This window comes from Myotis lucifugus, unplaced genomic scaffold (assembly GCF_000147115.1).
Source record: "Myotis lucifugus unplaced genomic scaffold, Myoluc2.0 scaffold_0, whole genome shotgun sequence".
Taxonomy (NCBI): Eukaryota; Metazoa; Chordata; class Mammalia; order Chiroptera; family Vespertilionidae; genus Myotis; species Myotis lucifugus.
Genome location: NW_005871048.1, coordinates 38963483 through 38988530, shown reverse-complemented (window position 1 = coordinate 38988530; position 25048 = coordinate 38963483). Strand labels below are relative to the sequence as shown.

Sequence of the window (25048 nt, the reverse complement as noted above, 5' to 3'; positions counted from 1 at the left end):
TGTTCCTCTTCAGATACCACATGTCTCAATCCCCCTACTTACCCCACACACCTCCCCAACATTCAGACACTATAAATGCCACACCCACAGAGTCTCCCGACCCTGAATTGAATGAGTGAGGCACCAAAAGGTAAATTATGCTTTGGCAAGCAGGAAATTGGACGATTTTTTGAGCTCTTCTGAGGTAGTGAAGTCTCTCCTTCTAATATTCTAATGGTTAGAAAAAGTTGAATGAGTTGAATTAAGAGACAAGTGGAATATTGGTCACTGTACTTAAATGCTATTCTGAAATGGGAGGTTTATATGGGTGATCACCACACTCTAAAACTTACTCAGCAGGATCCAGGTTGTTACGTGGCGAACTTAAGATATTAAGGTTGCTGTGTGAGTAGGGAAAGACATTCCCTTGAGAGCATTGTATAAGTCATTAAAACTTGGACTTAATTGCTACACATTTCTAAAAAATTGTCTGGCATACAGTAGGAGATCAATAAATATCTGATGGCTGTTTAAGAACTCTGATTTATCTCAGTGAAATTACAGGCAGAAACAAACAGGCCCAGCTGGTGTGGCTCAGTGGTTGAGAGTTGACCTATGAACCAGGAGGTCGTGATTCCATTCCTGGTCAGGGCACATGCCCGGGTTGCAGGCTCGATCCCCAGTAGGGGGCATGCAGGAGGCAGCCAATCAATGATTCTCTCTCATCACTGATGTTTCTCTCCCTTTCCCTTCCTCTCTGAAATCAATTAAAAAAAAACTTTGTTTTTTTAAAGAAACAAACAAAAGTACTCAACCAACTGCAGGCTAGTTGTCACCAAAGGCCAAGTCACTTTCCCTTGTGCATGGAATTTTAGATCCCTTTCAAACAATTAGAAAGTTAAGCTCATATGGTACTGGATTTGGGATAGTATACAACTCCATATTAACTCCATTTATCAGATGCCTTATTTCCATCATGATTTTATCATGATGAGATTGTGGGATTTTTAATCCATAAATAACTTTTCTGAAGACAAATTGATCCACTCTCTCTGTTGTTCTTCAAGCTTTTCTGCCAAGCATTTAATCAAGACAGGGTCCACCTTAGAATCAAATTTATTAGCAAACCAATGTCCATCTTTGATAAGCCACCTCAATTCTGCTGCTCCATAGATACACACACTTCGGCGGTGAGAACCAGTACAACTGGGATAGAAAAGGCCTTCGTGATAATTCCATTTGACAAGGCGGGTCTTGCTCTGTAGGTCAGACACATCCTCGGCTGACCGAGAAATCTCCCCAGGGATTCCTGGCACCCGAATTAAGGTAGCCCAAAAATGCTCATCAGGCGAGTAGGTGTCTTCAGACCAGGCAAAGAAGTCTTTAACGAGGGAGTTGTTGAAAACATATTTAACAAATGCTCGACTTAAAACAAAGTAAGCACTGCCAACAAATATCTCAATGTTATGAGGGGGTGCCTCTTTGGAGATGTTTGTCCTTACTGGTAGCTTCACATATTCATAAGGCAGCTGTCTGAGCTCATGGTGATAAGTGAATCTTTCCGTTTTACTGTTAGGGGGTTTCACTGTCTCTAACATATTTGCTCCATTGAGTTTCTTCAACTCTGACACTAATTCAAAGTTTGACTTCAAAGGAAAGTCTTGCCCACACAGGTTGATAACATATTTCCATTGAACTGAAGACTTGAGAAGGTCTGACAAGCAATTTAAATCAGCTTGGAGTCTGGAAATGTGGGCATAATGCACAGTCTCTAATTTGGAAGCAATGAAAATATTGGAGAAGCACTTAGCTAAATTGTTCATGGCGACTTTGAAGGTGTCGGGTGACGTACGGTCATAATGGATGCAGTAAATATTGTGCTGGTTGTATATCGCATGGATTAGCCTTTCAACCATAATTGCATCTTTGTGAACCACCAAAGAATAGGCTATTGGGAAGCTTCTCTCTTCCCTTGAAACGAGCTTTTGATGGTACCTTCTTAGGATCTGGTAAACGTCACAATTGCTGGTCATTGCCACAACGTCATCATCATCCAAGTCGATGATGTCTCTTCTTCTAATTTCCAGAGTCTTGCCAATTTCCAGAGGCTCCTGTTCATAGACACCCGAACAGTTAACTTTATACCGGATTTCGTTGTTAACATGGGTGTATCTGTTCCTTACAAAAGGGGAGGTGCTGAGGAAGTGCTCCACCAGGTAAATGCCTCTCTGAGGGAAGAGGAGTCTTCCTACATTTAGAAGCTTCAACAAGGAGAACAGCCACAGGGTTAAAAACAGGATGAAGACTTTCTGCTGCAGGGGGTATTTAATACAACATCTGAATATCTTCATTCTGTAAAAGGCAAAAGGAATAATTCAGTGGAAACATTCAGATAAAATTACTTCAACAGACACAGACAATAGGGTGGTGAAGGCCTGGGGTGGAGGCCGGGGGGGGGGGGGGTGGAAGGGTGAAGAGGGGTATGGGGGAAGGGGACACATGTAATACTTTCAACAGTAAAGATTAAAACAAGTTTCTTGCCTTGAGAGAATCCAGAAATAAGGAAATGGAACTATGTAGAATGGTGGTATTTTGTGATATTCTGTACTAACTGTATCTAATTTTGAGAGATGTTGCTTACCAAGTAGAATGGAAAATAATGTCAACTATTAAAATATAGCCCAGCCAGGTGTGGCTCAGCAGTTGAGCACTGACCCAGGAACCAGGAAACCAGGAGGTCACCAGTTCAATTCCTGGTCAGGGCATATGCCCGGGTTGCGGGCTCAATCCCCAGTGTGGGGTGTGCAGGAGGCAGCCAACCAATGATTCTCTCTCGTCACTGATGTTTCTCTCTCTCTCTCCCCCTCCCTTCCTCTCTGAAATCAATAAAAATATCTTTTTTAAAATATATATAGGTACTATGTCATTTTATATTGTCTGCATTTCTGCTTAGCATATTTGGGGAGGGAGTACTCTGGGCAGAGGTCTAGAGAAATGGATGTCATTAAGAAATCTTTGGAGCGGCAAATGGCCCACCTGAGGCTAAAAGGAATATCTTTCTTGATTTTACCTTCAGATCCTGATTAGATGGACGTCTGAAGTCAGATGGGAAAAACCCTGTGAATCCCACTGCTATAGACTGAATGCGTCTCCTCCAAAATTCATAGGTTGAAACCTAACCCACAACTGTGATAGTATTTGGGGGTGGGGCTTTTGGGTCATGAAGGTGATTGGGTCATGAGGGTGGAGCCCTCATGAATGGGATTAGTGCCCTCATGAGGAGAGACCCCAGTTAAGCCATAGCAAGAAGTCAGCATGTGCACCTGGGAGAGGGCCTTCCCAGAACCCATCATGCTGGTCTTGGCCTTCCAGCTTCCAAAACTGTGAGAAAGAAATTTCTATTGTTTACCAGCCACCCTATCCATGGTATTTGTTATAGCAGCCTGCATGGACTAAGACTACCTTAAAAAATAAGAGCAGTGGGCAGTCACCCGAAAAAGCTATAGTAGGTATTAGGACTGTAAAATGTTGTACAAATTATACAAATTTGGTAATCCTGCACATTTCTTTATTTTTTTATTTTGTTAGCCTCCATTTCCTCACAGGGCTTAGCAATTTAGCCCTCCCTTATGGTGAAAAGAACATGACTCTCATTGAGTGTGGGGGATAAAAACTACTTGGGGGGGGGGCAGTTAGGCAATAACTGTTTTAAATGTACCCACCCAGAAGAGCTCACGTGTGCAAGGAAGGTGTGCGCACAAGCAGGTTCCCTGCAGTGTTCCTTGTTCAGGCTAAAGACCGAAAAGCACTAAAACATCCCTCAACAGGGACTGATTCATTATATGCACACTCTGGGAAAAAGACAAATCTGCATGTGCCCCTGTGGAACAATTTCCAGCATGTAGTGTGAAATAGAAATAAGCAAAAGTCAGAACTGTGTGTAGTGTGCTCACATGTGTACCAAAAAAAAGACCATACACACAGGTGTCTACACACAAAGAGCACATGTTGGCAAAACTTTCCTTTCTCTGTCACAACTATTCGGCTCTGCCGTTGGAGTGAAAATGCAGCCTCCAGACAATGTGAGAGTGGGCATGGCTGTGTTCCAATAAAACTTTATTTACAAAAACAGAGAGCTGGCTGACTCTGGCCCATGGGCCAGTATTTCCAGGAAGATGTATAGATACAACACTGCTGGGAACAGGAGTTGCTTTGTAGGGCAGGGTAGGCCAGGGTAGGAGGGGGATTTACTTATCACTGAGCAGCCTTTCGTACTTCTTGAACTTAAAAGATGATTATATCACTTTACTCGGTAAAAGCAGCCTAATGAAGGGGAGGGCACAGATATGCTATTTGGGAAGCAGCAGGATCCAGGGAGTGCTACCCAAGGTTTGAGCAGCCCAATGTAATTTCCTAATACATCTCAATAAATCTTAAATGAGAATGTAAACTTCTACCGATTTCCTTAGAATTAGCAAGAAATTTTTGAACCTGGTTTATTTTTGAAGATTGTATAGCTGGACTGAAAAGAGTTTTGCTGCGAATAACATTTACTCATTTACATCCGCTTGACTCACTCTCCCTTAAAGAACACCTACGGACAGTGAGCTGCCCTGCAGAATCCGTGTCCTCTCCGGCCACATCTCAGTGTCTCCCTGTGGGTTTCCCCGGGGTCCTGTTCTCAGCTCACTGCTCTTCTCACCCATACTCTTCCTGGGTCTCTGGATTTCAACTTGCACATACACAATGTCAACACTTTATCTCTAACCCCCACCTCTTGCCCAAGCCTCCAAAGTGAACAGCCAATTGTTTGAGAGACATGTCCACTAAGATGTCTAAGGCACTCAACCTCAAAGAGTCCAGAATTGAACCTGACATTTCATCTCTTCTGTGTTTTCTGTCTCAGTTTATAGTGAGACCATCCACTCAATGAGCCAAGCTTGAAACTCAAGAGCCATCTGACTCTTCCATTTTCCCATACCCACATTAACAAATCACCTCATTAACACGCCTCAAACCCAGTCTTTCCTCTCCATCCTGTTACCACGTCCGGACAACACCTTTGCTGACTCAGAACCCAGGTCGAAGGAACCCCAATCAGGCGCATGGCTCAGAGTCCCTTGCCTTCTGCTCCTCCACAGTGAACTGAGTAGGGTTCCATCCACTCAGTCTCAAGACCACAGTTCCTGCCAGTTGTTGGAAAGTGTGGGAAAACTGACTCCCAATGAACAAGGCGACACAACCTACAATCCCAGAAGCCCGAGCACACGTTCAGAATTGGGTGTTGTGTCTATGGCCATACCACCCTGAATGCACTCAATCTCGTCAGAATTGGGTGTTGTGATAAACTTAGATTAATCAATCCCAAATCAATCAATCTGTCTCCTCATCGTCCTAATTCATGGTAATTAGGCATAAACAGAAAGCAACTTACACAAATGGCTAGAATTAGAAGGAATCTTACCCAAATGAATTTTTTGCTTTTTCTTTTCTTACTTTATTGGTCCATGAAATCTCGAATTAGCATTAGTTAATAGTTCCCACTGATACCACAGTGATTAAAATGAAAAGCCCTCACATTTCTAAAGAGGTTTACAAAGGCTTCCAGAGCTGTCATGTCATTTATGACATATCATTTAATTACCAGCTTCACACTTACGTAAAAAGGCAAAGGCCGGCTCCCGGTCCCGCCACCCTTTCCCGGGCGCCCCTCTGCACCACCTTCCCCTACGCCTTCCTGAGAACGAATGCCTGGAGCACACACTTCTGACTCCAACCTGCTGCCTGGGGAGGCTGAGTCGGGCGAGGAGACCTGGCTGCCTGCCCAGAGAGGGAAGGTCACAGGGCACCCGGAAGGGAGAGGTGGCAGGCACGCTCTGGGTCCCATGTCTGAGCTCCAGCAGTGAGGGACCAGAGTCCATTTTAAAGGAAGAAGGAGCGGGAGTTGGACAGCCCAGGCACCTGGCTTTTGATCCTTCCAACCAGGTGTCTTTAAGGGGAACACCTTGTCTGTCTGTGGGCCAGGCTTTGACATCAGGGGAAAGAATCAGCCCTAAAATAATACCACCCTGCCCCCAGTCAAAGCAAAACCCCTTCACAGAAATTCCTTGACTGAAAGCATTCCTTTCCCCAAGTTAGAAGATGTGATGGTACAAGATGAGCTTCTGTCAAATGCTGAAAGGGGCCACTGGCCTCTTCCCCGTGGTGAGAAGTCAGCAGCTTATCTCGGGCTCTCAAGCCTGCAGGAAGTTCCAGACCAAAGTGCCCAATCAAGGCTCCACTTTCGGACACCCAGGGCCCCTCCCAGCTGGGTCTGCGATTTGCTTAGGGAACACCCAGCAGCAGCAGAGTCAGGGCCAGAAGCTGGAGGTAAGCTGGGAGCAGGCACCAGCCCATGTGGCACCGCCTCCCTTCCCTGCCAACTGCAGCCCAGGCCTGCGACAACCCCAAGGTGCCAGGTCTGGAGGGAAGAAAGGGAGCGCCTAGGCCTGCCCCACGTCTGACTTGAGTTGGTTGGTCGCAGGCTGGCAGCTATGCTGGCCCCTGGTTCCTAGGAGACCAGGGTAGCAACGCCTTCTTCTGCAAACACTGAAAAGCTCGTGAGCAGGAAGCAGGCAGGTGTTTTGCTGCCCAGAAGCCGTCTTATAATTACACTAGAGGCCTGGTGCACAAATTTCATGCACTTGGGCGGGGGAGGTTCCTCAGCCCAGCCTGCACCTTCTCGCAGTCCAGGATCCCTCAGGGATGTCCTGCATTGAGCATCTGTCCCCTGGTGGTCAGTGCACATCATGGCGACCGGTCGTTCTGGTCATTCTGCTGTACCGGTCACTTAGGCTTTTATTACATAGATTACAAGTAATCTCCCACCCATGGGAGAAGGGTATTTCCTCTCCCACCCACCCAGGCAGAGAAGGAAGCCTGACCCAGCATGGAGCCTATCCCCACATGGGTTCAGTTCCTGGTGATGACAGCAGAACTGAGAAGGAAATGATAGTGAGGTCTGATCACCAGAGCACAGCTGAAATAGGGGCTATTGGATGATTCAATAAAAACCCAACAGGATGTTGAGTGAAGCTTTTCCCCCAAATCATCATTTTCCCCAGCCCTTCCAGGTGCTGTTTACAGCCTTAAGGGAAATAGCAGGCACAAAGGTACACCCAGCTAAGTAGTTATAATTGCACTCAGGGCTAAATGGCACAGCCATTAGCAGCTCCTCAATGCACTCTCCTTAAGTCAGCGATTTCAAAATCCAGACACATCATAGAAGTGCATGCTTCCTTTCCCAGGGAAGGAAAGGGGTGGTAAGTCATGAATGGGAGGAGGAAACTGGAAGAAAGGTACTGAATAAGGTTTAGCCTGGGCACCAATAATGAGGGACCCACAGGCCATATTTGCAGATTAGGTGGCCTCAGCCCCCTCCAGGCCCCTCCCTTTCCTGCTGCCTCTCTGCACACCTGCAATTCCTTCCAGAAACTCCTACAGGTTGGAGGGGGGCACATGGGAGAGAGGAAAGAAAGTGCCTGTGTGGGCTGCAGGATGCCACAGACCTGGGCTTGATCCCTGGAGAAACACTTAGTAGCTGCAAGACTGATCAAACCAACCACAGAAGTCCGGTTTTCTGACCTCAAAGTGGGGATTAGCACCCCTCCCCCAGCTGCTGTGAGGGTTCAGGAGACCCTGTGACAAGGGTCACCCCACAAGCACAGGTGATCAGGCCTCTTTTTCTCCCATGCCCAGCTTGCCAGACTCTGAATCTGGGAGGCTGTGCTGACTTTGTGGGTTTTTTAATAAAAAGAATTCACTAGGTAATTTTATGTAGGCGACGTTAAGGAGATAACTGACTTTTACTTTTCTGATCAAAGTGAGAGGTGGAAATGTTTTAGGGAAGGAGAAAGCTGAGGAGAGCTAAGAGCTCGCTTGGGGGCGGGGTGGGAGAAGAGGAATCCACATGGGACCCTGAAACCACTGGGTTCAGCTCAGGAGAGGCCCCTGCACCCCTCAGGAACGGCCCATCGAGCACCTGGACCCCGGACAAGTCCCTCGACCTCTGCGTCTTCATTGGTGTAGGACGTTAATAATGGCAGTAACACCTGAGGAGTTTGGGGCTGAACGAGGGGATGCATGCGCAGTGCTTCAGCACAGTCCGGATCGTGACCGCCTGGTAAATGCCAGCCGTGGTTCCGTCCCCTCCTCCCCATCACCTCCACCCTCAAGCCCAAGCACTACTGTTCCTCAGTGGTAAGCACTTTTTTTTTTTTTTAGATTTTCCCCCCAGACTTTTGGCATCTTTTCTTATTTTTCAACCTACTTTCTATTCCCCCTAAAAGTCTCAACATAAATTCAATATTTTGGAATGAATAATGCCAGAATGCCTCCATGTAATGCTCTTTATTAATTTAATAATATCACTATTATTAATGTAAACTCATTCAATAGAGTTGTTACTCAGGACACTGTTCTAAGTGCTCTGCATGTGAGAATTCAACCCTCTCAACAGATCAGTGAGGTAGGCACCACCTTTATGCTTCCTACAAGACAGTAAACTGAGGCACAAGGAGATTAAGAAGCTGCCCAAGGCTACAGGGCTAGAACGTACTTTAGCTGGAACTTGAACCCAGAGAGTCTTGTTCCAGAGATGCACTCTTAACCCTTTAGCTAATACTGTCTCTTGGCATCTAAAGAAAAACTCTGTTTTCCACAACAGTTTTGGTCCCTGACTAAACTCTTTCATTACTATGTCTCATCTAACTGTCCTAAAGCTGGAACAGAAATGAATAGCAAACCATGTTTACCATGTTTGAAGTCCTGAGCCTTCCACCCGTTTAGGGCTTGTTTATTTACATGGTGCAGGAGGCTGGGCCAATCCCTGTGGGAAGGGAGAGATGAGTCCATCTCCCAGCCCAGGAAGCCACTGAAGGAAAAGAAAGCTAGCTCGTCCTAAGAAATTCCTGTCTCATGTCCTGTCTGTTTACTTACTGACTCACCTGTTTTCGCAGGGGCAGTGACACCATTTGGGCTCTGAGAATCACTAATTATTTCAGAAAACTTCTGGATGAACTCCCTCTGTGTGGAGACTGTATTCCCTTTGTGGGCCACCTTCAACTTCTTAAACTTTGTATCATTATGTCAGTGTGAAAATAGGATTGGAAGAGTTTATTGACTTAGAAGTGTTAAGATTTTGTTTCTTGCTGAAGTCTTACAAAGAAGAATCATCACTTAAGAACACTAATATAAAGATGAGCTCACTAAACAAACAAACAAAGACCAAACAAAAAAAAGAAAAACCCCTCATCCAGTTGAATGAGCTAAGGTCCTTCTACTGAACGTAGCTCCTTGATTTCAACAGAGCCACTGGTTCTCTTTGATGACATGCACATCACCGAACTCACAGAAAGCTTTGGAGCACGACCACTAGCACCAGGATGACCCAGCCAAGATGAATTTCCTCCACCCCCCACCCCCACCCCCACCCCCAGCAGCACCCGAAGAGTCTGCAAAGGAGCAGGAAGGCAGGTCTCTTGCCAGGTGACCTTATGTTCTCATTGTTAGAGGAAAGATTGCAACAGCAAATAATTATCCGACTGTGAGCAGGAAACTATAAGGAGGCAAAACACAAGATCATACAAATTGAGAACGAACAGCCCTAAATAATAAGAGAGGGTAGTTTCAGAAAGCAAAAGGAAAAGGCTTTCCATTCTCTGTTTATGAAAGTCAACATTTTCATTAAATAAATAAAAGTCAGGAAAGTCTCAGAGGAAAATACAACTCCTTAGTAATCCACCTCCCCTGCGTAAGGACACTCTATGGGTGGTGTGTCCTTCCAGACTGTTTTCAATACACCTTGTTGGGTGGTTTTTTTGTGTGTTTTTTGGGGGGGTGGGGGGTGGGATGGGGATCTTGCTTTTTAATAAGAAGTCTCGCTATATAGCACCGTCTTATGTTTCTTTCATTCCACGGTATACTGTGAACGAGTCCTAACCTAAACTGGGACTTTAAATTGTTAGAAAGTGATTTCGAACAGAGGTCAACATACTCCTCATAGGAAGAAAACATTTAAAGAACAGCATTTACTTTCTGAGCCTTCTCCACCAAGGCTTAATTGATTAATCCACACTTCCCGATAAGCCTGGGAGCAAAATTTTAAAACTGACAAGGACTTTAATGGTGATCGAGTCCAAATTCCTCCTTCTCTAAATGAGGAAACAGGTCAAGCCATCACGTAACACTGTTCCATTCTTGGGATGCTGGGAACATGTTTTCCCCATTACATACATGGTTGTACCTGAGCCCCTCAAGGGATTGGACAGAGCAGGGTCCTCTAGGCCCCATATCTAGGCCCCTCAGGGTAGCGTTCTGTCCAGCCGGGCTCCACAGCCCCCTCCACTTAGAGGGTTCTGGCCAAAGTCAACACAAGTCTCCATGCTGCCCGAGTCACTGGGCACACACCTGTCCCCTCCTAATGGTCTATACTGATCACTAGAACTATCTACATTTTCTTGTTTATTCCACTCAATACACCTATGAGATAGGTACTATCATTATCTTCATTTTTCAGATCAGGAAATTGAGTCACAGAGGATATATGTGGAGGAGCCAGTATTCTCAACTATGGCCCAATTTTAGAGCCTACACTTTGAAAAAAAAATTTTTTTTTTTATTGATTTCAGAGAGGGAGAGATAGAAACATGAATGATGAGTGAGAATCATTGATTGGCTGCCTCCTGCACGCCCCCTACTGGGGATTGAGCCCCCAACCCAGGCATGTGCCCTGACCAGGAATTGAACGGTGACCTCCTGGTTCGTAGGTCAATGCTCACCCACTGAGCCACACCAGCCAGGCATAGAGCCTATACTTTTAACCACAATGCGAGGCTGCCTCTCCAAGCTCTTGACAGTAGCAAAACCCATCCAGAAAGTATTCTGAATCCACTCACCCCTTTCCACTCCATCAGAACCTCTCTAATCCAAGGCAACATCCACTCCTGCCTACATAGGAAATAACCTCCTCACTAGCTTCCTTTGCTTCCCTCTAATCCATTCTCTGTACAGTAGCCAAGAAGATCTTTTAAACACATAAGTCAGATCACTCCCTCTCCCTAGTCTCACTCCCTACACTTACAACCCTCCACTGGGGTTTCATTGCACTTAGAATAAAATCAGAAATTGTTCCCCCGGCCACAAGGCCCAGGTTCCTGTCCCTGCCCTCCTCTCCGGCTTCATCTCATTCTGCTCATTACACTCTAAGCAACACCAGCCTCTACAATTTCCTAGGACACAGCTTCTTCCCTGCCTCAGGACCTTGTGCCGCTGTCCCCATGTTCAGACCGCTTTCCCTCGGGCCCTGGCCTGTCGGCCTCTCCTATCCCTCAATGTAGGAGGAATGTCCTTTCCTGGGGTCCTCTCTGATCACCCTTCTCGAATCGCTCAAGTCCTTGTTTTCTTCTAAGCACTTGTCACAGTGGCAGTTACTTTGTTAACCTGTTTATTTCTGTCTCCTGGACAGGCCTTTGTCTGTTTTCTCAACATGCAGGTTTTATTTTAGGTTAATATAATAAAGAAGTGAAAAGACTGTTTAGTTAAAAACTAAACATCCTGCCCTGGCCGGTGGCTCAGTGGTTAGAGTGTTGGCCTACACACTGAAAGGTCACAGGTTCGATTCCAGGTCAAGGGCACATACCTGGGTTGCAGGTTCAGTCCCCCCGGCCCAATCCAGCATGTGGGCGAGGCAACCAATCGATGTGTCTCTCTCACATTGATGTTTCTCTCTCTCCTCCTCCTCCTCCCTCCCTCTCTCCCACTCTCTATAAAAATCAATGGAAAAATATCTTCCAGTGAGGATTAACAAGCCAAATACAACAACAACAAAAATCTAAGCAAACTTAGCCAACTGTATAGAACAGTAAAAGCAGATGCTTCAGATTGTCACACAAATTATAATGTTACAATCATCAGAACAGTGTGGTGCTGTGCTAGAATAGAGAGATCAATGAGATGAAATTTGGAAACAGACCTGGGAGGTAACGCTTTTATCTATGGCTGTGGAAGAGACGGCCAGTTACCTTGCAAGCCCATCCTTCCTTTCTTCTGTAATAAGAGAACCCCTATATTGTTGTAGCAGAAACGTGCCCCTCTAAAAGCCTTTCCCCAAAAGGAGATATATGTACTACAATTTGTAATACTTTAAACAATAAAATAAACTTAAAAAAAAGACTAAATAAAGTCCTAAATTCCTTCTGGGGAAAAAAAAAAAAAGTCCAGAATAGAGGACCAGTCAGTGAAATATAATGCCAGTATCTGGGAAAGTTCTTTAAAAAACCTAATCTGGGGGCAAGTGTGCCATGTTGTTATCTATTCCTCTTCGTCCATTTTTCTGCAAAAACTCCAACGTGACAGCTAGCATTGTAGCTGCCGTCTCAGGACCACGAATCACCAGGTCAAGCGAATATCAGAGACCTCAGCCCCCAAACCTCAAACCACTGAGCCAGCAGCAGCAAAGGCCCACTCTGCATTCTTGTCATATGAGACAAACAGCACCCGTCTATGTTTAAGATGACCATACGAAAAGAGTAATGCTTCACACACACACACAAGCTTAAATTTAAACCAGGCTAACGTGTCAGCTTATACAACAGTCCAATCCCATATATAGCCAAGTGCAAAATTATGTGTCTCAGATGATGCTGAACGTGTCTCACCCATCTGTACGTGGAGGCAGATGGAGGCTTTGGGTAAACACTGGGAGGAAAGCAGACTCCAAGATTTACTGAACTAACTCTAATGTTGGCCTGAATGGAGCAGCCTGCTCACCAAACCTCAGATAAGCACGACTCAGCTTATGGCAGCCCTCCTTTGGTCTGGTTCTGGCCATAGACAGGGGGCAGGCCACATGATTTCTGAAAGTCACCTTACAGGGGAGCAGCCTTCTGCAGAGCTTGTTGTAACAAGCTTGTTACAAAGAAAAGATATCCTTGTCGTGTAGGGTGAACCACATTGAGTAGTTGTGAGTCACTCGTTCCTCCCCTGCCTGCCTGACCCCATTCCTCTCCTCCCTGCCACACACTTGACCCGTCCGCCCGCCCCGCATCTGACCCTCCTGCTCTACCTGTGTGTACAACATAATGGGTTTGGAATGTAAAGTCGACAGTTCTGAATTTCAGTCCTGACTGCCCTAACCAGCCGTCACTAATCCTGTTACCCTCCTGCTTCCTCATCCGAGAGAGGGCCCAGGGGCTGACTCACATGGACACTGTGGGGACAGAGCTCACACGTGGGCACATTCCGGCAGGAGGGCAGACTGGCACACGGGCTGCATGAGGGTAAGGGGTGGAAAGCATTTAAACAACAGCTGGAGGAGGGAGCACCAAGTGTCACAGAGCAGGGGCTGTTCCAACGGGGACTGGACTCCATCCTCAACATCCACCCCCGCGTCTGCACGCAGAGACCGCCTCCCAGAGGCAGCCTCGGGAGGTGGGGGTGGGTCTGCCCCCCGCAGGATGGTGCAGACCCCCATCAAAACCTTCAGCATTCTCACCATCAAGGGGGATCAGCTGGCTGCCCACTGTGCTATTCTTACGACTTTTCTGTAGGTTTACAATTTTTCAAAATAAAACAGCTTTCTTTTTGTTTGCTTATTATTTTGTGTGTGGGGATAACGGGGACTACATGCCTTTGAACGTCCCCGCCTTGTATGAGGATTCAGACGTCCATTCTGCATTCTGAGCAGCACCGACTTACACATCTTTACAAGCCTGGTGTCACTGCTGGCCTGTCTACAATATAAACTTCCTGAGTATTACCTGCTTAACGTCTTTGTTATAAAATAACTTTTGTTGTTCCATATTTATGAATTAGTTGATCATATATGCATGTTTCTACTATTTTATTGTCATAAAATATATAACATCAAGTTTACAATTTTAACCAGTTTTATGTGTACAGTTCTGTGGCATTAAGTACATTCACTGCTTTGCAGCCATTACCACCATCCATCCGCAGAACTTCTTGTCCAACTGAAGCTCAGTACCCATTCCACTCAAACTTCCATTTCTCTCCTCCTCCCAGCCCCTGGCAACCACCATTCTACTTTCTCTGTGAACTTGACTACCCTGGGAACCTCATGGAGGAGGAATCAGACAGTATTTGCCTTTTTGTGACTGGCTCATTTTACTTAACACAATGTCTTCAAGTTTCATCCATATTCTTCCTTTTAAGGCTGGGTAATATTCCATTGTATGTATAGACCACATTTTGTTTATCCCTTTGTCTGTCCATGGACACGTGCATTGATTGCTCCCATCTTTTCGCTCTTGCAAATAATGCTGCTATGAACATGGATGTTCAAACATCTGTCATGCCCCTGCTTTTGCTTCTTTTGGATACATATCTTATATACATGCCTTTATGCTCACACAGCCTACTTCTATCCCCCTTCAATTGGTTGCCCATCCAGCAAACATCTACTGTGGTCCCACCATGTGCTGGCAGGCACTATGCTAGATGCTGGGGAGACACAACTAGAAACTGCGCTGCCCAGGAGAATACAGAAAGAAACAGTGAGGTCCTGGGCGACTTGAACACAATCTCGAGAAATCCCAGTCATTTTGTGACATTTAAATTTCATTGTAGCGATAGTTCCCTAGAAAAGGCCACTAGCTAGCAGTTGGAAATGCTTCTTTTATTCAGGGATTTTCCTGCCACAATGTTGACTTTATGTTCCTCCTGTCTTAGGATCCCTCCCCTGGCCCCCATCCCTTTCTTCAGCTCCAGAATCTCCATATGATTCTTTTCAAAAATATTTTTTCATTGATTTTAGAGAGAGGAAAGTAGAGGGAGAGACAGAGAGAAACACTGATCGGCTGTCTCCTGCTCATCCCCTACTGGGGATCAAGCCCGAAACCTGGGCATGTGCCCCGACCGGGAATTGAACTGGTGACCTTTTGGTGCATGGGATGATGCTCAACCTACTGAGCCACACTGGCCAGGGCTCCATATCATTCTACTAGTATGTTTTCATGATCTAGTCTTCACACTTTAATTTGTGTCTACCTGTGTGTCATCCCACCTCTCTCTCCTGACCCATCGGATGCTACATCCATCTGCCTTTGCCTGCCTCCGAGTAGGGCAGGGTGGGTGCCAGAAAGGCCAAAGGGAGAACCTGGTGGAAGATGATGACTGGCAGAGAGAGCCTCTCCTTGTCGCATCAAGGTGGAATGTGGGGGAGTGGGAGGGGGGTGGAAAAAGGATGCAACAGTTTAAATATTCCAAATACCGTGGGGCCTTGACTTATGAGTTTAAATCGTTCTGAGACCGAGCTCATTAAGGAGCTCATTACCTCAAATTACTCTATCAACTCAATGCAAAAAATCGGCCAAGAGACAGCTGGTATCTGAAAAAACTCGTTAGTCGGGACACTCGTAAGTCAAGGCCCCACTGTATGCTGCAGAGATGCAGAGGAGTGGAAGGAAGAGAAAAGAAACCTGGGCAAGCAAGGACCTGTGCTGAGACTGTTCTTCCTGGTCTGGGCACCAGTGCCCACCTCTGTTGCAATCTGAACGAGGGGCTTTGTCACAGGCTGTCCAGATCTGGCAGGTGACCGTGAGAAACGCCAGGGTTCACAGAGCCTCTGGAAACAACCTATCCAAAAGCAGACAGGCCGCCTGTCCAGGCTGAGCACAGGAAGCCCTCCTCCAAAGGGACTACCTGGTCTATTTCTCCCTTAACTAGATCAGAACACAACAAAGGGGACAGACAGAGGAGGAATGAAAGCAAAGAGCTAGAAGAAGTGAGTGTTCATGGACATTTACTTGAGGTGACAAAGTGCTCCACTGGCACCAGACATGTTTCCTGTTTGCCGCAGCAAGGGAGAGCCCATCGGAAGGGGTTGGGTAGCATCTTGGAAGAAGAGAGTCGTCTTGGATTTTTTGGGAGATTTTTGCTGTTCGGTTTAAGGCTCCTCTTTCCATGCTGGGGGAGGGAGGAGAGGGCTCCAGCCGGATTAGATGAGGGTCATGAATAACAGAGTAGAATTCCAGGCACTGCTTCATGCTCTAGTAACCATGGCTAAAAGCATTCTTGCCATAAAGTTGTTTTGCTTTTGCCTTTTAAAGTATTTTTTGTGCAATTACATCATCTGGTTGTACTCCTTTAAGAATCATGTATGACAGATTGCCGACAGATATATGAAAAGATGCTCACCCTCACTAGCTATAAGGTAAATGCAAGCCAAAACCACAATGAGATATCACCTCACACCGGTTAGAATGGCTATTATCAACAAAACAGGAAGCAATAAGTGTTGGAGAGGATGTGGAGAAAATGGAACCTTCACACCTGCTGGTGGGAATGTAAATTGGAGCAACCTCCATGGAAAACAGTATGGAGGTTCCTCAAAAAATTAAGAGCTACCATATGACCCAGCAATCCCTCATCTACCCCCAAAATTTGAAAACACTTATTCATAAAGATATATGTGCCCTATGTTCATTGCAGCACTGTTTACAATATGTAGGACATGGAAACAACCCAAGTGTTCTTCAGTGGATGACTGGAAAAAGGGGATGTGGTTCATACATACAATGGAATACTACTCAGCCATAAAAATGATGAAAATTTCCATTTGCGACAGACATGGCTGTATCTTGAGAGTATCATGCTAAGTGAAGTAAGTCAGATGGAGAAAAGACGAGAACCATATGATTTCACTCATATGGGGTATACAAAACAGAAGTCAACAAACAAACGAACAAACAAACTCAATGACACAGATAACAGTACGGTGGTTACCAGAGGGGCACGGGGTGGAGGGAGAAGGAAGAAGGAAAAAGTGAAGGGGGTCAAATATATGGTGATGGAAGGAGACTAGACCCTGGGTGGTGAGCCTACAATGCAATATACATATGTCTTTATTAACTCATTTCACCCCAATAAATTTAATTTGTAAAATCCTAAAAATAAAAAAGAATCATGTGTGAGCAAAACTGTACATTATAAAATAACTGAATCTCTTGGCTAAATGTGGACTTGAGTTCTAGAGCTTGGGAGAAGGGAGTGTGCAGTGAAGCAGAGAGGACAAATGAGGCACAATCTTTACTTCCTATTATTTTGAAATTTCTGAATTCAGCTTCATCTGACTGTAAGTAAGTTGAAAATTACTTCTGTGTCACCTACAAAAAAAATCTCAGTGGGTGGTATAAACATAGGAGGGAGAAGAAAGCCTTCATCACAGTCAAACAAGCTCCTGAGGAAGTGCCAGGATGAGGCCCGCCCACCTGGGCTGGGGTGAGAACAGCTCTCCCTGGAGAGACTGCGAGGGAGCACCTGAGAACAGCAGTAATTTCAATGCAAACCACCATGGGACTGATGACAACTGCTCTGATGTTAGGCCCACAAGGACTGCCAAAGATGCCAAGTTTTCAAGCCTCATTAACTGTGGGGAAGGCCTCTAACAAAAATACTCACATTGTTAATTCCTCAGGCCAGGACATCAGCGGCCAAATTGGCAGAGGACATGAAGGTTTCTACGAAAAAGGACAGAAATCGGACCCAAACAGATCTGGACAGACTTGGATCTAGTAAGAGGAAACCTAACAGAGATAAAGACTAACACCGAGGTCCAAGAAATTAACTGCACCCGTCCCAGATGGAGAAATGTGGTGCAACAGGAGCATCTATGGAGAACAGCTGTGTTTTGGCTGACGCCATTATTTGGAAGAGTCTCTGTTTAGCATAAGACTGCCAGACGAGTTTTCCTTTTAAAGGCAGCAAAACCAAATCTAAAACCAAATCAATGTGGTTCTCCCAGAGTGAGGATCACAGAGCTGCAGAACCCTAAAGGGATCTTAGAAAGAATCTTCCACCAGTTTAGAACCTTGGGACAGAGGAAGGGATGGGTTTGTGTCTGGACACAATCTTCTACAAGTCAAGCAGCACAGTGAGAAGCTAGTGACCACAAGAGGGAAATGAAAGGTTAAGACCAAAGGGGTAAAAATTCAAGAGGAATGAAAGCTGGCTCCAAATATTTTTTAAAATATATTTTTTATTGATTTCAGAGAGGAAGGGAGAGGGAGAGAGAGATGGAAACATCAATGATGAGAATCATTGATTGGCTGCCTCCTACATACCCCCTACTGGGGATCAAGCCCGCAACCAGACCTGTGGCCTGCCCGGGAATGGAACCGTGACCTCCTGCGTTCATAGGTTGATACTCAACCACTGAGACACATGGCTGGGCTTGGCTCTAAATATTAAAATGCAGGTTGCTGGGCCCAGAGGTTCCAATTCAGCAGTCTATGCTCAGAATTTGTATTTTCCAGGTGCAAATTAATAAGTTCCCAGATGATGCTGATGCAGCTGGTCCAGGGACCATACTTTGAGAACCACTGCTCTAAGTAACTATATATATATATGACAGATATATATATATATATATGACAGAAATGGGACCCAAACATACATATATATATATATATAATTTTTTTTTTTTTACTAAGACACAATGGCCTATTTCTTAGTAAGCCCAATTTAGGGAAACTTTATTGGTTTTAAAACTCCACACATTGGTATTTAAAATTATGCTTAAAAGTTCCACCTTTACTTTCTGACCCTTAGCGTTTCTTATTAGTTCAGCTTCATAAAGCAGACTTCTGTTGCTGCTTCATTTTCTGGTATTTTATGTAACAGGCCATTTCTTTCTGGTCTTCTTCCACTTTTCCTTATTTTTCTAGTATGCTCAGCAGAACAAGCTTCAAAACACATTAAGATGTGACCTGCTTTTATCAAATGGTATCTGGCTGTCCCACATCTTCTAGAATAGTAAATATTGATCCACTCCTTTCCCCAAAGCCCACACCAAGCTCACCATTCCCAGGGGCCCATTAGGGTTTGAAGCAGCTGCATTTAATTCCTCATTAATTTTGTTTGATCTTATGTGCTTGAAGCTTCAGCCTTTAAATCTCACAAGGAAAATTACCAGCAGATGGAAATGCATATAAAGTGACATGTAAAGCAATGCAAATTAATACAAAACATGTATCTCTACATTGCTTAGGAAAAGTCTGATATCTGCTTTGCTCCTCTGCACTCTGGTGAGCGTCATGGGACCCTTTTATTACAATTAACTTAATTTTGTCTTATTTATTTTGTTTGTTACAGCTAATGTTAAAGAGCATCCGGCACCTGATACTTGTTGACATACTAAGTGAAAGATGCCCCTGCCTGTGAGTTAGGCAAATGGGATCCTGGCCTTAATTTTGCTAGTGTTCGGCTCTGAAGGGCTTGGACAGGTTCTCAAAATTCTCTAGGTCTCAGATTCTACATCTGGAAATGATGGAAACGACATCATCATAATACATCCACCAGCACTAAGGCTTACTGAGCACTCACTATGTACCAGGCACAATGCACACACACACACACACACACACACACACACATTGTACATGCACCACACACACACACACACTGGGCATTCATGATGCACATGTGCCTACCTTGTGCATACATCATATGCACATTCATACATTGTACAGACATTGCACATACATAATGCACACATGCAATCCTCACAACAGCCTGCAAGAAGTCACCGTAGAGCATGTACCCCTTAGGTGTGGTGCCATTTCAGAGGCCAGGAGACCAGGCAGAAAGGTCAGGGAGCTTGTGCAAGGTCATGAGCTAGAGAGTGGTGGGGTCACTCCGGGACCACTTCAGCCACTCTGCAGCTCTGTTGTGTGATTTCCATCGATGTTTTCCTAATCATTAAATTTGCATATCTACGAAGTAAAACTTCAAACTTCATAGACATAAGTGCTTCAAAATTTGTCGTAGTAAGAAGTTGAAATTTGTTATATGAGTTTGATATCAAAATGCGAGCATGACCAGGCTGTTTTTACCAAATGCTCCCAGAGTGGAAGGGGCTGCAGACATCCTGTATGTTCACCCCTCCTTCCCACTCGTTCATTCCATTCACAGATCAATGTGTGCGGCTCTCTCATCTTAAAAAAGCCAGCACTTGCCCAGCTAGTGTGTCTCAGTGGTTGAGCATTGACCTATGAACAAGGAGGTAACGAGTTCAATTCCTGGTCAGGGCACATGCCCAGATTGTGGGCTCAATCACCATTAAGGGGTGTGCAGGAGGCAGCCAATAAATTCTCTCTCATTGATGTTTCTCTCTCTCCCTCTCCCTTCCTCTCTGAAATCAATAAATATATATATTTTTAAAAACCAGCTCTCTGTCCCACCTCTCAAAGGGCAATTTCTAGGGAGGTAAGTGTAATCCCCCAACCCCACCACACACACACACACACACACACACCCCATGATGCTCACTCCCACTGCAGATGAGGTGGAGATGCAGCACCGCCTGGTTTTCCTCCACCTCTTCCCACGAAGGCAGGGGCTTTTTTCCAGGTCCACACCCCTCCCCCACCCACCGCAGGCTTAAAACAACAGGTGACCCCCAGCTCTTTGGAGGGTAACCTGCGGCCTGCTCTATCCAGACATTGAAGTATTTCTACTCTCGAAGCCTAGAAAGCAGCTCAGTCTTAACAAAACCAAACTTGTTTTTCCTCCCCAAATCCGCCCCTCCTCCACTGTTCCCTCTTGTGTACATGGCAGCACCATATACCCAAGTGCTCAAGCTTAAACTCAGCGGCGTCACCGTGCACTCTCACACCCTACACAAAACTAGTCACCAGGTCACTCCCAGGTCTGCCTTCAATGCACCCACTTGTGTCATCCCTGCTGCCACGACCTCAGCCTAGGCCACCAGGCCTCTCACAGCCCGGAACCAGCCCTGTCTACTTGAAGGGCTGTCGAGTCCATTTTCCACACAGACACTGCAGCTTTGAATTTAACTCTCACCAGGATACTTTCAGATGTGAAACAGTCCTGAGATCAATTCCGCAAGATGGCCCAAAATCTGGCATCGTCTAGCCCTGGTACCTGCTGACCTCAGCTGGTGCCATTCTCCCCCAGGTCACACTAGACGGGTTCAGTCCCTGCTCTCCCCTCCTCAGTCTCAGGGCACACCCTTCCCTGGGCGAGCACACTCCCCCTTTAATCCTCTTCCTCCTTCCACTTGGTTTATGCAGCTCCTACTCATCCTACAGGTTCTAACTTCAATCTCCCCAAGAAGGCCTCTTGCCTTCACCCCAGCACACCTGTGCTCCCCCAGCACCCAGGACTGCCAAGCACACAGTACGTGCTCAATACATTTGGGTTGATGAAATGACTTTTCATCCTTGCAGTACATAATCCTGTCTTCCTGCTTTCTTCCTGCCTTTGAAGCTGACATAGTTTTACTTCCAGTCCCTGGTGCTAATAAGCCCCAGGCCCCCAACACCAGCGGCCCCACTGGCTGGTGATTCTCAAGGGAGAGGGAGCAGAAGCTGGGCACTGTCTGTGTAGTCTTATGTCTCTACCTGCCCCTGCCTCCATGACCAAGTTCATGCCCAGTTAGTTCCATAACGATTTACTGCCCTATCCTGAGGGTACTTGGCCTGGTGCCCTAAAGTGTGAATTCGGACTCATTGCCCAATTACACCATTCACCCCCACAAACCACCTCTCTGCAGACTGTGTGGCATTTAGCAAATAGCTGTAAACTTTACCTCTCAAAGGAATGGGTTCAAGTAATAACCAGGTGGGAACACTTCTCCCCCACTCCCAAAGGAACTCTTCAGTCTTTCCGGGAAACATTCAGTGCCACACAACCCGATTCTGTGATTCTTCAACTATGTGTTTCTCTGCAAATGCAAGTTAAGCAATGATTCAACAGCATATTAACCGGTCATTTCTCACAGCGAAATGGATCCTTAGAAAGTGCGATATAGCCAAAACCGGTTTGGCTCAGTGGATAGAGCGTCAGCCTGCGGACTGAGAGGTCCCGGGTTCGATTCCGGTCAAGGGCATGTACCTGGGTTGCGGGCACATCCCCAGTGGGGGATGTGCAAGAGGCAGCTGATCGATGTTTCTCTTTCATCGATGTTTCTAACTCTCTCTATCCCTCTCCCTTCCTCTCTGTGAAAAATCAATAAAATATATTTTAAAAAAAAAAGAAAGTGCGATATAGAAACTGCTCTATGCAACGACTCGCTTACCTTTAAGGACTTTACTTCCTCATGACACTACCAACAAGATCGGTGCCAAGGACGGGCTCTAGAATGTCTTTGATAGGTGGCTTCATAGAAAGGGCATGTGTGTGCATGTAAGATAAGGTCAAACGGGTGGCTTTCATGTCTCCCAAACAACGTGGACATTTATATTATCTATCCCCAACTCCCTTAAGATTCTAGTTTGCTGCTTTTTCATTTTGAGGACGCGAAAAGACAAGTGCCTCAAGGCTAACGCCAGCTCTCCACTGGCCCAGCCGGGCTACAATACACAAGTTTCCTGGGCTACAACCCCGCGAAAAAACCTCCCGCAAGCGGGACAGCGTAGTTCTGCGATGAACAAAACACCACCACCCGCGAGCACCGTTAGCCTAAGTGAAGACCGTAAGCCGACTCGAATGCACACCTCTTGGCTCGGGTCCCCGGAGCTCCCAGCCCGCCGGGAGGGCGCCGCCACTTCGCCGGGGGATGGAGGACTCCCGGCCCGCTCCGCCGCGCCGCGCCGACCTCAGAAGCGCAGAAGATCGTCCCTGCCGAGGGCGCCGCGGGAGGTCAGTCCCGCAGCCTCCGGTGCCCGAACTAGGAGGAGACATCCCCACCCCCAACCCACACACCTTGTCCTATTGGGGAAGCCGGGGAAGCAGCCCGTTCCCGCGGGCGCCGCCTCCCTCTCCCTCCCATTCGCCTCCCGCCGCCTGGGGGCAGCGTGGCCGGGCCCCGCAGGTCCAGGTCCGAGGAGAGGCTAGCAGGCGGGTCCGCACACACGGGCGCGGGGACCCCGTCCTTGGGCTCCCCTCACCTGGGCGGGTCTAGGGTGGCCCTCCGGCAAGAGGACCAAGACGGCGGGCCCCGGCCCCGGGGAAGGGGCGCATCCCGGCAGCCGCGTCCGCACCCTGGGAGGGGCGGGGGGTGGGGAAACCCTGGGACCCGCGCCGCTACTCGGCCATCCCGCTCCGCATGCCCGGAGGCCGGGGTGTGGACCCGCGGACCCCATCTTCCAGGACGCCCTCGCCCTACACGCGCCGGCCGCCCGCACCCTCCGCCCTCGTCCCCAGGGAACTTCCAGCGTCCGGCCTCCGCCCGGGGGCCCTGACGTTGCTGCGCCCGGCGGAGCCGCCCCGGCCCCGGACTCGGTCTCTGCCGTCCGGTGCCCGCACGGGCCTGGGACACCCGCAGGCTCAACCAGGATCCGGGCGACTTTCCCGGCCGATCCCCGCCCCCATCCCTCGAGAGGGACGGGCGCCCAGGTTTCCCCCGGAGGCAAAGTGAAAGTCGCGAGGAAGAGAGGGTCCGGACGTCCCGGCCTCCCAGCGGCTGGGACAGGGGCCCCGCACCTCGCCGGCCGGCGAGACCAAGTCGACTTACGAAAGAGAGCGGGCAGCCCCGAAGCGGGGTCCCCTCGGCTGCAGAGGTCGTCCCGGAGGGGGCCTCGGCTGCGCTCCGGCTCCCGGCCCCTCTGCTGCCGCCGCTGGCTCCCGCCTCCTCCGCCACCTCGGCGGCGCGCCCTGCCAAGGACTTGCTCTCCCTCCGCCGGGGGTGGGAGAGCGCCGAGCGGCCCCCGTGACGTGGAGGGGAAAGGAGGGGCGCCGCCGCCGCGCTCCCGCAGAGGGAGCTCCCGGCCCGCGCTCCGGGGTCCCGGCCCCGCGCTCCAGGGTCCCGGCCCCGCGCTCTCGGCAAAGTTCCCAGGCGCGCGCGGCGCGCTCCGCTCGGGTCGAGCCGCCGCTGCCCCGAGCGTCCTCCAGGTTCGGCTCCCTCCCCGCGTTAAACAGACCAGAAACCCGCGGCCTGAAGAGGTAAGCGACTTGCCCCAAGTTGCTCGGAGCGGTCACAACGCAAACTCACATCTGCGTCTTCTCGCTTCCCCCGCCCCCGAAGGCTCGGCTTTGCGGGACTCGCCCGCTTCCATTGGTAAGATAACTGTCCCACGCAGCCCGGAGAAGTGTCACCGAGGAGCAGCGTGGGAAGGGGGAGCTTTATGCCCAATAAATAGACTACAAAGTTGTTTTTTCAATCAGTGCCTACCTGCCAAATAGACACCGCGGCTTCCTCTTGACCCGCAAGCGGGGTGAGGGTGGCGGGCCGCGCGGGCGCCGTATCCGGTACCAATCCTGCTCACCCCAAAACTTGGATTCATGTTAAATGAATCCAAGCACACGCCTACTTAGCCAATTGGGCAATACCCACCACTGGGCCCGTGTGGCGGGTTCCTGTGCATAGGCTGACTTTATTAAACGGGCGCTCTGCTCTGCTCTGCCTGTGCTCGGAATTCATTCCTGCACTCGCAGGCGCCCCCGCGGAGCTCCCCCACTTCGCGGGCCAGAGCTCCTAGGGTCTGTGGTCTGCCTGGTGGGGCAGGGAGCGCACCCGGAGAGCCATTCCCAACTGGTTTCTTTACTCCTTCCTCCGAGGTCTAAGGTGATTGAGGGCCTGCTGTGTGCCTGGCTGGGTGGTGGGGAGCTGGAAAGGACCTGGTAAATCGGCTAGGAGTCCCGAAAGGGATCCCATCATCTTTACTCCCAGGATCTAGAGTCTGTCCACAGTAATAGAGACTCTGAGACTACCCTGCCCTTTAAAAAGTTCCCTGTTCTCAGGGGGAGCAAGTAATATCCATTTTACAGGCTTGTTTTCAAGCAAATGGCTAGTTTTGCACTCATCTTTTTTCCCAGTGGGAACTCCCCTCTCTGGACAAGTCATTAAAAGTCACCAATTCACCCCTCTGGTCTCCCTCATTTGCACATCAGATTGGTGATGGCTACGGTGATGGTGATGGTGATGGTGATGGTGATGGTGATGGTAATGACAAAAACCACAAGGCTTCTATTATCCATCAAAGGTGCTAATTCTAAGCAATTTATGCAGATTAACTCTTTCAATCCTTACAGCTTTAGGAGGGAGGTGCCATTTCTATTCTGATTTTACAGATGAGAAGAGGGAGGCAAGTGAGGTGAAATAATTTGCCAG

The 25048-nt window shown here is 47.8% G+C and overlaps 1 protein-coding gene across 2 annotated transcripts; it reads right to left on the bottom strand.

Annotated features, from left to right (window-relative positions):
* GCNT4 (glucosaminyl (N-acetyl) transferase 4, core 2) lies at window positions 1-24172 on the bottom strand. Of its 2 annotated transcripts, none has more exons than XM_023750703.1 (2): window positions 24110-24172; window positions 1-2331 (listed from the first exon to the last, which is right to left on the bottom strand). In XM_023750703.1, the coding sequence occupies exon 2, from the start codon at window positions 2328-2330 to the stop codon at window positions 987-989; it is 1344 nt and encodes a 447-aa protein (XP_023606471.1). In that variant the 5' UTR covers window position 2331; window positions 24110-24172; the 3' UTR covers window positions 1-986. The 2 variants fall into 2 exon arrangements, with proteins under 2 accessions (XP_023606471.1, XP_006081383.1); XM_006081321.3 differs by lacking the exon at window positions 24110-24172 and adding an exon at window positions 23453-23731.
* Between the last annotated feature and the right edge of the window lie 876 nt (window positions 24173-25048).